At 36.6% G+C, this 14,401-nt stretch overlaps 2 protein-coding genes across 7 annotated transcripts; one reads left to right on the top strand and one right to left on the bottom strand.

Annotated features, from left to right (window-relative positions):
• The first annotated feature begins 4,329 nt into the window (after window positions 1–4,329).
• On the top strand, window positions 4,330–6,626 carry LOC147545942 (universal stress protein A-like protein). Its single transcript, XM_086673844.1, has 4 exons — window positions 4,330–4,788; window positions 5,646–5,749; window positions 6,138–6,256; window positions 6,388–6,626. The coding sequence occupies exons 1-4, from the start codon at window positions 4,446–4,448 to the stop codon at window positions 6,464–6,466; spliced, it is 645 nt and encodes a 214-aa protein (XP_086529970.1). The 5' UTR covers window positions 4,330–4,445; the 3' UTR covers window positions 6,467–6,626.
• A 187-nt stretch (window positions 6,627–6,813) lies between these two features.
• Window positions 6,814–13,561, bottom strand: RBL15 (RHOMBOID-like protein 15). 6 transcript variants are annotated; one of them, XM_086673838.1, is made up of 13 exons: window positions 13,280–13,561; window positions 12,236–12,401; window positions 10,457–10,760; window positions 10,245–10,277; window positions 10,036–10,127; window positions 9,806–9,879; window positions 8,987–9,081; window positions 8,834–8,906; window positions 7,888–8,066; window positions 7,669–7,711; window positions 7,522–7,578; window positions 7,135–7,213; window positions 6,814–7,048 (listed from the first exon to the last, which is right to left on the bottom strand). In XM_086673838.1, exons 1-13 carry the CDS (start codon window positions 13,301–13,303, stop codon window positions 7,038–7,040), a joined length of 1,230 nt encoding a protein of 409 aa, XP_086529964.1. In that variant the 5' UTR covers window positions 13,304–13,561; the 3' UTR covers window positions 6,814–7,037. The 6 variants fall into 6 exon arrangements, with proteins under 6 accessions (XP_086529964.1, XP_086529968.1, XP_086529966.1 ...); XM_086673842.1 differs by having other exon boundaries at window positions 6,814–7,060; window positions 7,139–7,213; window positions 7,888–8,057; window positions 13,280–13,474; XM_086673840.1 differs by having other exon boundaries at window positions 6,814–7,060; window positions 7,139–7,213; window positions 13,280–13,460.
• Window positions 13,562–14,401: the final 840 nt, after the last annotated feature.

A 14,401-nucleotide genomic window follows, 5' to 3' on the forward strand; every position in this document is an offset into this window, starting at 1 on the left:
TTGCAATGATGGCGAATCCAGTATATGATTTCTTAATGAAAACACATGGACAAATAAGATCATTTACATATCCTTCCTTGGTTAAGTATTCACTGAGGCGATTGTACCACATTCGCCCTGATTGCTTTAACCCATATAAAGCTCTATTAAGTTTAAGTGAATACATGACACGTGGTTTTCCTTCAGGTAACTTGAATCCTTCAGGTACCTTCATATAAATATCAGTATCTAGATTGCCATATAGATATGCAGTAACAACATCTAGTAGATGCATATCGAGTCCTTCTTGAGCGGTTAGACTGATTAAATATCTAAATGTAATGGAATCCATAACAGGAGAATATGTTTCCTCATAATCTATCCCAGGTTTTTGTAGAAAACCCTGTGCCACAAGTCGTGCTTTGTAGCGAACGATTTCATTATTTTCATTTCGTTTTCTTAGAAAAACCCATTTGAACCCGACTGGATTTACATCCTTAGGTGTTAGGACCACAGGTCCAAAAACACTACGCTTATTAAGTGAATCTAGTTCTGCCTGAATTGCGTCTTTCCATTTCGACCAATTAGGTCTTTTTCGACATTCCTCAATAGATCGTGGTTCATAATCATCATTCTCTTTCAGAATTGAGGTTGCTACTGCAAAAGAGAATACCTCGTCGACAATTGTTTCATTTCGGTCCCACACTTTTTTCGAACATTCATAATTTATAGAGATTCCCTCATTGTTTGGTATCTCTGCCTCATCAAGGGCTTCACCCTCTTCAAGGGGTATTTGTTCAGAAAGTGTGGGTGTATCATTAATTGTCTCTTCTAGAGAACTATTATTTTGTGATTGGTTCTTCCTCTTTCTAGGGATAGTATCTTTAGAACCAATTGGTCGTCCACGTTTCTGACGTGCCTTAGACGACTCATTTGCTATAACAGTTTCTCCTGGTCCTCCAGGAATATTAATTCGTGCACGAGCATTAGCAGCAGGGATATATGATTCTGTTACCCTTGCTGCATCATTAAATGCATCCGGTAGTTTATTTGCAATGCCTTGCAAATGTATTATCCTTTATACTTCTAGTTCAGATTGATTTGTATAAGGATCAAGATGAGATAAACTTTGTGTACTCCAACATAATTCAATTTGTTTGTTATTCACTGCAGACGAATTTTCTCCCCCTAATGGCGGGAAAATTGTCTCGTCAAAATGACAATCTGCAAATCTTGCAGTGAAAGTATCACCTGTCGTGGGTTCTAGATACCTGATAATAGATGGTGAATCAAAACCAACATATATCCCCAGACGCCGTTGAGGTCCGAATTTTGTCCGTGTAGGAGGTGTAATTGGCACGTGCACCGCACATCCAAAAATACGTAAATGGGCTATGTTTGGTTGATGACCCAAAACAAGTTGCAAAGGAGAATGTTGACCATTCGCTGTAGGTCGTAGACGGATCAAGGCAGCAGCATGTAATACTGCAGATCCCCATGCAGAAACTGGCAACTTGGTTTTCATCAACATTGGGCGTGCAATCAGTTGTATATGTTTTATGAATGATTCTGCTAGACCATTCTGTGTATGAACATAAGCTACAGGATGTTCAACATCAATACCAACTGATATACAGTACGCATCAAAAGCCTTTGATGTAAATTCGCCTGCTCCATCAAGGCGTATGGACTTAATAGGAAAATCGGGAAAATGAGCTCGTAATCTAATAATTTGGGCAAGCAACCTTGCAAATGCATTATTACGAGTAGTCAGAAGATTAACATAAGACCATCTAGCAGAGGCGTCTATCAATATCATGAAATATCGAAACGGTCCACATGGTGGGTGAATAGGACCACATATATCTCCTTGGATCCTTTCAAGAAATTTAGGAGATTCGATATGAACTTTTGTATGAGACGGTCTTACAATTAATTTTCCCAATGAGCAAGGTGTACAAGTAAAATCCTTGCTTATTAGAATCTTTTGATTTTGTAGTGGGTGTCCTTGAGAATTTTGAATTATTCTATTCATCATGGTAGATCCTGGGTGTCCCAAACGATCATGCCAAAGTGTCGTCACACTTGGGTCGTAAAACTTCTGGTTTATGACAACATAAGATTCAGACGTTTTTATCCTTGTAATATATAATCCTGATGAGAGAGTTGCCAATCTCTCGAGATCATGCTTCTGGCCTGAAGCAGTTGAAGTAATATATAAATATTCTTCATTATTTTCATCTCTAGTCTCAAGGTGATAACCATTTCGACGTATGTCTTTAAAACTTAACAGATTCTTCAAAGATCTGTTGGAATACAATGCGTCATCAATGGTTAACTTCGTACCACTTGGTAATATTATGATTGCTCTGCCAGAGCCGTCAATGAGACTAGATGAACCAGCGATAGTAATCGCATTAGCCTTAAATAATTTCAGAGTCAAGAAGTACTTTTTACTTCGAAAGATGGAATTTGTGGTTCCACTGTCTGCCAGACAAATATCTTCATCATCTCTCAAAATTGTACTTCTAGAATTCATACCTTATGTACACAAAAATAAGACATAAGATTATAACATATTTGTATTATATGAACATGACAATATATTACACTAATTATTTAAGAAACAAAGTAACATATACAAATTTAACACTATTCTGGGAAAATTTTGTCAAACTCTTCATCAAGTAGTTTGTCAAATTCAGCGGGAGGTAGATGATCAAAGCTACCATCGTATATATCTCTTTCGACGGCTAGGACACAATCTTTTGGAATTTCAAGATTACTGCCGTAATCAACAGGAAATAACTCGATTTCTGATTTAGTATGATGAATTTCAACTTCATCAACTAGAAAATCAGACACATCCATTCCAGTGTTATAGGATGAACCACCTATCTCCATCTGGTTCATTTCTGTACTAGACGTTGATTTCTTTAACGACGCTTGATAAAGATCTACCAGATGTTTTGCAGTTTTACAGGTCCTTTGCTAATGACCTGTCATGCCACATCTATAACATGATTTAGTTTGCATTTCAGATGGTTCATTTAATGCCCTATTTCCTTTGTCTTGTCGACTAAATGGATGAGGTCTAGTATACGAGTTATTGTAACGTCCTTGACGACCACGACCGTAACCACGACCACGTCCACCAGAGTGGTAGCCACCATCTCTGTTATTCCAATTTTGACAATTCCCACGTCCGCGCCCTCCAGAGTGGTAGCCACCATCTCTGGTATCTATTTGGTGATCGTTGCCACGATCCACAGAGTGGTAACCACCATCTCTGGTATTTAATTGACGATTGTTGCCACGATCGCCAAAAGGTGGTAGCCACCACTTCTATTATTTCTACTGCGATCGTTGCCACGATCACTTTCTGCCAGAACGGTTACCACCGTCTTTAGCTAGTACTTTTACCGTGATTCTACAACGATCACGTAATTTAACCAGTTGTTGGGAAATTGTTGTTACAATACTAACTTGTTAAAGAGACAGTGGGAAAATATAAAATATATTAGATAAAGTACTACAAACCAAACCTTATTAATTTATTCTTCCTTTATTAGAATTCATGATATTACAAGAACTATGAACTTTCCATAATCTTCTTGAGAGATTTGCAAATTTGATATTGGTTAGATTTGACATTATGAAAATTAATAAGACAACTTACCTCAATCTTCAGATAGCCTTCAATACAATCCTTCGTCTATACCCTTAAATCTCTTTACTCGAATCAAGAGACTATCGTGCTGATAACGTATTGTAATTGTGCCCAAGAGAGAGAGAATTTAAATAGTAAAAGGAACACTTAATTAACCAAACTTAGTTATATTATAAATGTACGAGTATATTATTCTCAACTCAACTTACATACCAAAATTAATGAGAGGAATGGTGTATTTATAGTAAGAGATGTTGGCAACGTGGAGCATAAAGATGGTAAGTCCTACATGATGTAGGCACCTCATGCTTGTCATCCTAGTGACTCACCCAACAAGTAGGCACCTCATGCTTGTCATCCTAGTGACTCACCCAACAACACCACCTCATGTTTTCTCCCATCTTATCCTTGAGAAGCTTTAAGGGACTTGCATGGGCCACACTACCAAAGTCCCATAGCAACATTGATCTCTAATATCCTTATGGGCAGCCACATGTAGTATAACATACTTTATATTTTGAATTTTTTTTTTTTTTTTTTTTTTGCGTGGCAATTTATATTTTTAACTTAATTTTTGTTATTAAAATTCAGTATTGGATGCAATTTCCTCAAAAAAGAATCCACCTAATTTCTTTTTTTTTGTTTGAGAATGCATAAAAGGAAAGGAAAGAAAATGCATGTGGGGGCAAGGCAAGTCATCCTTCAACTCCAAGTGTCTTTAAGAAGGTCGACGCGTCAGATTACTCTTTCTTTAGTTGATCACAACTAAGAGAAAGAAACAAGAAAGAAAGAGAGAATGGGGAGTGGTGATGAGGAGAGAGAAATAGAAGGGAAGATTAGGATGGAGGAAAGGAAAGAGCAGGAGATGATGAAGCCGCCAGTGGTGGAGGAGGAGAATAAGAAGATGAAAGTACTGGTAGCAATTGATGAGAGTGAAGGAAGCTTCTATGCTCTTAACTGGACTATTCACAACCTTTTCAATCCCACCACAGCCACTACACCCACCACTTCCACCACCACCACAACCACAACCACCAGTTCTGGTGATGGAAGTGATCAGATCCCTGGCGGTGAAGGGAGGGTGGTGGTACTCCATGTCCAGCAACCTTTCCAACACTACATGTTCCCTGCTGGACCTGGTAATCAAATCAACAATCACTCTCTTTCTCTCTACTTCAAGTTAATTACTTTCTTTTAAGTTAGGTTCTTTCTTTAGTAGTAGAAGGAACTGTTTTAGGAAGGGTATTCAATTAAAACTAGGTTTATTGAGATACCATTCAGCTTGAAAAATTTTCATATTGTTATAGACTGGAAAACAAACTTGTTAGGATGAACAATTAGAGACTAGTAACTAGTAGTTTTCCCAAATGATAAAAAATAAAAAGAGAACGCTAGAGGAAGGGGTCGAACCTCCGACCTTGTGGTTAACAGCCACACGCTCTAACCAACTGAGCTACTCCAGCTCTTTGCTTCTCTCTAACTTATTATAAATTAAGAATTGTATTATTCCCTTTTTATCTTGGTTTCAACCCTTGATTATTCTGGTGTTACGTTAATGAGGCCGGAAGCAAACCCCAAACAGAACTTTAGGAACATAGAATTAGAGGAACTATTCCTTTTGGACGATATGATAAAAGACTACCTGGATACACATATTCAAAAGCTTCATATAGGAATTCATAAAGAAACAACACAATCGATCAATTTATAAATGAAACGATACTCCGTGGCGGCTCGCCCCCATAGATGAGGATGTAAAGGCATTACGTCGCTTGGGGAGAATCTAAAGTATGTGCTATAGATGTTTCCTCGAGATTAATAACTGACATGGCCTTGTGTTTGTCTCGTGAACAAGATATTGTAGTTCTAACGGTTGGGTTTTGGTTTGTCAGCACGGGTGCAATAATTGAATAATTCTTTATGCATAGTTTGAGATGAATTTATTTTGTTCGTAAGAGTATATATGATATTAAAGGGATTTCTTATGGTTGTGCAGCTGTTTATGCTACTACTTCGGTGGTAGAGTCGGTAAGGAAGGCCCAAGAAGAAAACTCGGCACTCCTGCTTTCACGAGCATTACAGATGTGCAAAGAGAGCGCGGTAAGCTTGTGTGCTCTTTTTTTACCCTCGAACTATGTTCCTTTTTATAGGTCAATAAACGATAATGATGTTAGGGTCACAAAATTAGTTGATAAGTACATCAAATTCAAATCCAAGAGATTGTTTTTTTCTTTATCCGGATTCACCTATACGGTTTGTTTAGTTTGAGTATTTTACTTGTACTAGTTTTGGATCAACTCGACCAAAGCCATAAGAAAAGACTGACTTAAGGGTTCATTACCTGAAATAACAGGCAAGGACTCTAGTGCTCTCCACAAAAATAAGTGAAATTAAGATGATATGAATTCAGACAAGTCAAACTCAGTACGATAGAAAAACAAAGACTAACTAATCTTAAGGGTATAATATGCTTGGCCATGGTGTGCAGATCAAAGCTGAAACACTGATATTGGATGGAGACCCAAAGGATATGATATGTCAAGCAGCAGAGGAAATTCATCCAGATCTTGTCGTCGTAGGAAGTCGTGGACTCGGTAAAATCAAGAGGTAATTCATCGTATTCATTTGCTTTCAGTTCACGTTGGAACTTCTTTAAGGTCCGTCAATTGATGATCTCAGATTTGTTCTCAACATTTTTCTTCACGATCGTAAAAATATCAATACAATGATAACTGCAGGGCATTTCTTGGAAGTGTTAGTGACTATTGTGCTCATCATGCCAAGTGCCCCATACTCATTGTGAAGCCACCCAAGTGATCAGACGTTACAGCTTCCTTGCATCAAAGTTTTCTCTCCATATATAAATGTGTGATGTGTGTTTTATGTGCCTTAATGGCTCTCTTAGTGTAATAAAGAGGACTCAATTTTACTGTTTATCAAGTGTTGTCTATCGAATAAGGCCTCGACTGAATTAACATGTCTGTGACCATCCAACACCCAACATCATATTTTATTTCAAATTATAAGGAGTATCTCAAAATATCATTATAAGCTCGCGAAGTTATCAAACCCATACTGAAGCGGTTGGCTCGGTCAGCCACCATGGTCGATGTCCAACCCCAATTTACCTAACTGCTAAATAGAAGCAAAAAAGCACAAAGATAGAACCAAATACATTTTTTTGAGATCCAATAACACAAATTGGTTCTACATGATCTTGTTTCCCCAATTTTTAGCTCTACATAATTCTTTCCTCTAGGAAAATATACAGTAAGTTCATTACTCACTAGTCACAACTAAATTTGTTTAACTATCAGGGGTGTTAGAAACATTATAAACGGAACCTGCCTGGAAGAGTACCTCTGAATGTCCTGTAGTCGATTGAAGTTTATATGCGATCTGCGGCTACCCCTTAAATATAAGCCAACAATTTTTTATTGTCAGTACAAGATTCATATTGACCCAGAGGAAAGAAAGTTAAATACGTGCCTGTTGGCTCATAAGAATTTCCACAGCAATGTTCGAGTCTCCTTCTGCCGCTGTAAGAGCAACTTCTGCTTGTGTCTGCATCGGAACACACAATCAGTTATCATGCAATAACTTACAGTCAAGGAATGACTACATGGCAGATAAAGTTACAAGCAAGATGAGTGACACCAGATATTTCTAACATTAGCAATATGGTCGTATTTCTTTCTGATTGATCTTGTTTCTGAGAACCAGATACTGTGCTTGCCTTTCTCGAAACCGATGTACAGGAAGGCGCTTATTTGTCTTCTTCAGTCTCTTTTAATAATTAGTGGCCATGTACAAAGCACATATCAATTTCTTGTCAAACTATGGTAAGAAAATAAGTCAAGGTCGTGATTTACCTTTTCAAAACCCATTGCCACAAGTTTTTCGAGCTCTTGATTAAAAGCTCCTGAGTTCTGCAATTATAAACAAGTAATACCAACTAAAGTTAGGAACCAAGTACCCCAATGAAATGTGATTTTACTAAAAGGAACCTGATGACTTACAGGGGCTCCTGCAGCTGGAGTTGCATTGTCCACTGCTGGATGCCTGAAAAACAATAACCAAGTTATGAGCAGTTCAAGATTCAGTAGCTTCATATTCTTTTTTTCCCCTTTAATCCCTCGTGCTTGAGTGCGGCCTAAGTTAATTTTAGTAAAGCTCACAGCATTTTATTGACATAATGAACATGTCGAAGATATATGATCTAAGAGACGTTTAAACACCTTGTGCTTGAAATTAGCTGTCCTGTTCCCAGTATTGCTGATTCTGGGAGATGATCTGGACTGCTGCTATTATCTAAGAGTCTAGCTTGTAGGCTTGAATCGGCAGCTGGTTGATTTGGGGTACCGGCAAGGGTCCTTCCTCTTCCTGGGAATCTGCTGTCCTGGGTTGACTGCAAGTTCTAAAATTGAAATCACTACGTTAATATTGAGCCGGGAGAAGCCAGGGGCAGGAAACAAGAACCGGCAGTAGAATTATAAATATCCAAATGGTGTTAAGGGTGCTCCTATCATTCATCTAAACCAAAGACTACCATCAACAAATTAAAATTCAGCATATTTACATGTTGCAAGCATTCCAGTTACGAACTCTAAAGATATAATATACCTACCAAACTTAGTTATGAGACAACATAGTGAACACATCCAAATAAAGCAGGTTCAATTCTCACTTAAAGAGAAAGACTGATTCAAATGAATGCCTGAGAAAAGATTCCACAATATAAATATAGACGATGACCAACTGGGAGGACTCATTACTTGTTTGATTTTAACCAAAATTTAGGACTCGCAGTAGAAACGGGCAAAGTCAGTGACTTGTAGACTAATAAGAGAAGAAACTTTCATCCCCCTTGATAGTTGAGTCAGCAATATTAACACTCACGTATCGTGATAATGTTATTCCTTAGAAGAAATATACTTCAAATCCTTAACTGTCCAAATTTTCTGAGCAACATCAAGGCCCCATAGGAGAATATACAAGTATACAACGGCCCAGGCTACTTCTAAAAGAATATATATTAGAGGTCACTTCGATATATGAATGTCAACCCTAACACATGAATATTATTCATGACAGAGATACTGGTATTGACATATGAGATAATTATTCATTAATACGATAATTCACAAAAATTTAAGTTTTTACTGCTTAGCTTAGGATTGAAACCTGAGGAGATGATGTTTCTCGATTCGGCATCCACGACGAAAGATTTCTCCATATATTCCCAGATACCAAACCACTGCACATACGGAGAACTGAGGATCAGGTATCCACTGATAAATCATTACAAAAATAAAGAACAAAAGATGAGGAGATAACCTGGATATCGTATTTGGGCTTGAATAGGTCGGGATATAACTAGTTGGATTGCCTCCAGTGCATAAAATAAATTTAGGCCGTCTGACGCATGAAGACTGTAAAATCATAAAAATAAGCATTCATTCCAATTCAAAAACTACAAGTTCTAAGGATGCACCTAGTAAGTATGACTAGCAAAAGACCACATACAAGTGTACACATGTAAAAAAATAAATATACTTTTTGATTTTTATCTCAAATTACATGCTAGATGTTAACATATTGATTCACAATCAATTAAACGTTGGTACGTTTCTTCTTTTCTCAATACAGCATACATTCCTAGCTCGATAAATCCTCTCGTCTACCCCCAGACATCGAATGGTGGTATCACATAGAAAAACTTCGGGGGATGATTCTTTTTTTATTTCTTTCTGTATAATTTAGAATCTGGCTTGGCTATCAAAGCTAGTACAACCTTCAATGTCTGATCATGCAAAGCTTTTCATATGCAGACCCTGTTCCTGGACTCTGCACCTGCCACCTGCAGGTGCCAAATCTGGGCTCATATCCCTCTGGGCTATCTCTCAAAGAGGATATCACCAAAGCCACTATTACATTCGTTTCACTTTGCATACTACCAGGCATACATCATGACTATCCAGAACTTTATGACAATGCAGTCTTATTTTTGAACTTTATCTATGACCATACAGACATGAGACATGCATGATGCACCACATCACTATCTCACATGTTTGTCAGATAGTACTAGATACCTAATAACCAGACGAATTTAATGTGATCTAATCTCAGAAAATTTAGGGGCTTAAACATTACCAGAAAAGAGGAGCCCTCAATAGATGAAAAGAAAGATGATCCTGGAAGCATGAAGTTGAATAATCCATAGGTATCTGATGGAATGAAAATACAGCTTTGTAAGCGTACATATAATAATCTCAACAAGTGGTTTCAACTTTCAAATAAGATGAAAAGAACAATAAACGAGAAAAAGCATATTAGTTGTATAATGAAGAATATGAGGTAGATAAAGGACTGAAGGGACACACATGCAAACCCAGACAAAATGCCACACAAGTGTCCGAGCAATGAAACATTCGTCATCAGAAGTTGGAAAGCTATTAACAATATCCAGGCATACCTGAAAAATATGTAGGTCAAGATATTGCAGCTTGAAGGAATCAAATAAAAGATACTAACAAGAAACAGTTGAAATGGCAAAACAAGTACGAACGAATAATCAAGTTATTGCATTTACCACTTAGCTGGTACATTAAACAATCCAAACACACTGCAGGAAAGAAAGTAAATACAATTAGAAGGTAAAAGAAGCATGGTTATTTTGTATTTATATGCTGTATGTCAGTGTATAATTTGTTAATGCATACAAGAGCCAACAGATTTTTGTTGGATAAGCAAGTTAGCATCTATCGTATGAAGTATATACTCGTAACGAGTAAGAGTGCCAACCTTCTAGATTGTATTCCACTAAGACTTGTCTCTATAACGATCATGGAGAACAAGATTCCTGAGAAGCCTATTGCACACTCGTTCATGAGATAGGGGAAAGGGTGGAACGGATTATAGGATACCAATAACGCAATAAGAAGATGAAAAATAGCATTGCTTATGGCCAATAACACTATCACGTACAACAAACGGACAGAACCCATGATTCTCTCAAGCTCGGAACCCAACGGCACAAGAGCTAACATATTGAACAGAACATGCAGTAGAGAACCATGGAAGATGATTGATGTGAAAATCCTGTAAACTGCAGGAAGGGACAGAACAAGGTTAGAGAAGTAAAAGCAAGAGGTGAAATTAGTATGGATCAAAAAGATATGAGCATACTAGACAAAGTATCACATTTGTAATCTGCTCCCGTTCAGATAATTGAAATTTAGAGATAACATGAATTAAAATTAGGTTGTAGCTAGTAGTAATAACTAATAAATCCGAAAGTTATCATCAGGCTGCCGCTAGCATGGCATGATGAAGGATATACGTTGTGCATTAAGGATATTACGATTTCACGAGATATTCAACTTCCAGCTCCGTAAGCAGATATACCCAAAATGAATTTAGGTAAAAATCCCGAAGACAAAAATAGTTCCCAAAATGATCTGGAAGGCGCAACAAGATTTGACTCTTTACAGAACAGTGAAGATGAAATTATTTAGCAAAAATTACACATATAGAAAATTCACGAGAATATGTAATAACTTTCTATGCTTTACTCGGTTGACGTGTTTCAAATAGAAGCCTTTGAGGAAGTAAATATCATGAACTTACAACCAAAATATTAGGAGGAATGGGCTTTTAGTCCAATTTGTAACCTCAAACATTCATTCAGAACACCAACTTAGCAAAATATTCAAGATGCAGGAGCAATTTCAGATGTCATATGCATGTCAAGAAAAGCAAAATCAGAAATAAGTATGCGACTTCAGATATATTTGCAGGCATGCAAATGAAAGAATATATATGCAGATTGAGTAATGCAAACAACGTTTGGACCTAATAGGTCAATATGAAACATTGCTGGACTAATTAAACATTATATATTTCTAACTGGATAGCTACTTATCTATTTCTAGTCGTTCTAATTATCTTCGGTGGAAATCGTTAAGTAGTGGCACAATTTCAAGGATAACATAATAAAACTTTTTAGAAACATACGTTGGAACTGAATAGCGAGTGTCCATGTAACATATTGGTGACAGAGCACTTATTACGGAAGTTTTATATTCCACCAATTTTGTATTTAAGTGCTATTGATGCCACATATCTCATTCAAACGTGTGTTTCTTAAACCTTTTTATCATAGGCTCATAGCTAAGTATTTAATGCCCAATCCAACAATTTCTGTATGCAAAATACCTCACTGCTGACCGTTCCAATGTTAATATTGTAGAAATTAGTTCATCTTAGGAGAGCTCATGATATTCATATTGGTCTAGGGTTTCCCCATCTACCATTGCTTAGACCTTGTATAAAAACTCTTTTAGTTCCACCATATCTTTTCTTTCATTTCTTCTATAAAACAAATTATCCATAAGAGTGAAGTAGCTAACATATAGTGTGTAATGACTAATGAGAGCAACACAATAAGAGCAGTTGTGAGATATAGTCAGTTAACTGATACAGAACGACCCAGACCCGAGAATTTAAGACTTGTACAACAGATCACGACCCATTTTCTTAATTAAAATTATTTTATCCATAAATGTTTGAAGTAAATCATACCTTGGAAATGAGATACGACTGCAGAGGGCAAGAAACATATCTCTACAAAGGAGTCATATCCAACCAAAAGGCAGACCAAATATATAATCCCACACACAAACACTATGGCAGAAGTAAGAAAGGGAACACCTTCCCACCATTGGTTTAACCTAGTCGGCAAACCCGCCTGTACACCAAGAAAAATAAATAAATGAATCCTAATTCCCAGATGAGAATTCAGAGTATATAACTACACAAAATAAATAAGCTACGAAAGCCAAAACGTGCTCTTTATCTCAAAAAGAAAAATCTCTACGTCTCAATCACTCTAACGAACTTATAATTATATACTGTAATAAATAAAAGCAATCACACTTCTCAGCACTTACTGAGTTGCTAATTTCTTTTCGATATCTTTCCTTTCCAAGAAAGAAAATTGGCTTTCAGTAAAACCCCGATCACTAATGAACGGTAACTAAAATTCATTATCTCTTTACCAGTTGAATAAGTTACATTAGCCTATTCCTACCCTTATACCGAGATAATAGCATCCAAACTGAACTTTTCAAACAACATAACTAAAAGAAGTCAGAGAAACCAAACCAAATTTCAGCAAGGGGTTTCTTATTAGTGCATTTTACTACATTTTCTCAGTCTAATTTACTATGCATGAAAAAATGGCCACCATTAGAAACTTCCATCATCACTTCAAATTTAAAACCTTCAAATTAAGTCTTTCATCTCTTTCTTCACAAAATTTCCTACTCAGATTTCCACAAGCAAGTAATAAAAACACCCCAAAACTCCAAAAAAAAAAACTGATCTTATTTCATAAATAAAATGATGAGTGAAATATCAACATTTTTAACTATATCACTTATTCATATTAAAACCCTAAACAACTAATCAGATTATTTTCAAGAAAATACAAAAACCCTAAATAATGAAATTGGGAAATCTACAGAGAAAATGAGGAAATTATTAGTTTAAGATCCAATTCGATATAAGAAAATCCTGAAAGAAATTTGAAGTGTGTGAGATCATCAGAAATGGGAATTTGTTTACCTCAGTGACGATGTTCGATCTCATGATGTTGAAATTGTGAATTTTTTTCTCTCTCTATTCTGTAACTTGTTTCTTTCTATTTCCCGCTGACAAATCCTCAAATACTGTTTCCAGTTTCTTCTCCCGAACCCGAAGGTGGTTCTTCAAGTTCACGTAATCGCCGAGTACAAAGTTAATTATTACTAAAATGTCCTTACAAAATTTAGGAAATGACTTAGGTGTGGGTGAATGCTAGTCTCTGTTTTGGAAGCTTACTAGTTTTTTTTGTTGTCAGTTGTTGTTGAAATGAGTAGCTTAATGGTTGCCAACCGGTAGTCGGTGTGTTCAACAAAAAAACGGTAGTTGGTGAGTGCATCTACTCCGCAATGCGGAGGTCTCAGGTTCGATCTCATAGAAGTGCAAATCTAGGAATATTGAATTTTGGTATAAATAAAATAGTTTTTGTGAGTTTTAAGTCATAAAATAATTAATTTCGTCGCCCTTTATACCAGTAATAATCGATGTATCAATGCCTTTGTAATGATCATCGTAGTCAATATTTAGATAGTGGGACCGACCATTATCTTAAGAGTGTTTTTTTAAAAAAAAATTGAATGAATATAATATAAAGAATGTTACAACGATCATGAACTAGAAAAAATGATTTTCATAGGGAAAAAAAGGAGATTAAACTTTGAATTAATGAACAAAGAGATTATATAAAGAAATGTGAAAGTTGAACACAACCTAACAGGATGACTAGTTGTTGACTAAAAAGATTTGTGTAAGGGCATATGGGGTATCTCCCCTTTTTATGCTAGGGCACATGACCCAACTCCAAAATGAAGTTTCATAAAAAAAAAAGGGTTAATTCCGTTTTGGCCCCCGATTTGTGACCAACTGGCCGTTTTGGCCCCCAATTGTGTCCGGCAGTTCGTTTTGGCCCCAAAAAATTCCTAAATGGCCCCAAATTTTTTCAACCTCCCAATTTTACCCCCATGGCATTTCTGTAATTATCTTTTTTTTCTTTTTCTTTGTCCACCTCATCTAACAATCACCACATCACTCTGTCCACCTCACCCTTCTTCTCCGGGGAAAGGTGGCCAGCCGGCCACCTTTACCAAAAAAAAAAAAAAAAAAAAA

The sequence above is a fragment of the Eschscholzia californica genome, unplaced genomic scaffold (genome assembly GCF_041429995.1).
Source record: "Eschscholzia californica isolate CP2 unplaced genomic scaffold, dmEscCali1.0.p SCAF_4, whole genome shotgun sequence".
Taxonomy (NCBI): Eukaryota; Viridiplantae; Streptophyta; class Magnoliopsida; order Ranunculales; family Papaveraceae; genus Eschscholzia; species Eschscholzia californica.

Coding starts and splice junctions, on each gene's coding strand:
- RBL15 (XM_086673838.1), bottom strand. CDS start 13,303: ATGAGATCGAACATCGTCACTGAG. Junction 7,579..7,668: donor CTCCAGCTGCAGGAGCCCCT/GTAAGTCATCAG, acceptor TTATAATTGCAG/AACTCAGGAGCTTTTAATCA. Junction 7,214..7,521: donor TGGCAATGGGTTTTGAAAAG/GTAAATCACGAC, acceptor GTTCCGATGCAG/ACACAAGCAGAAGTTGCTCT.
- LOC147545942 (XM_086673844.1), top strand. CDS start 4,446: ATGGGGAGTGGTGATGAGGAGAGAGAAATAGAAGGGAAGATTAGGATG. Junction 5,750..6,137: donor AGATGTGCAAAGAGAGCGCG/GTAAGCTTGTGT, acceptor CATGGTGTGCAG/ATCAAAGCTGAAACACTGAT. Junction 6,257..6,387: donor GGACTCGGTAAAATCAAGAG/GTAATTCATCGT, acceptor TGATAACTGCAG/GGCATTTCTTGGAAGTGTTA.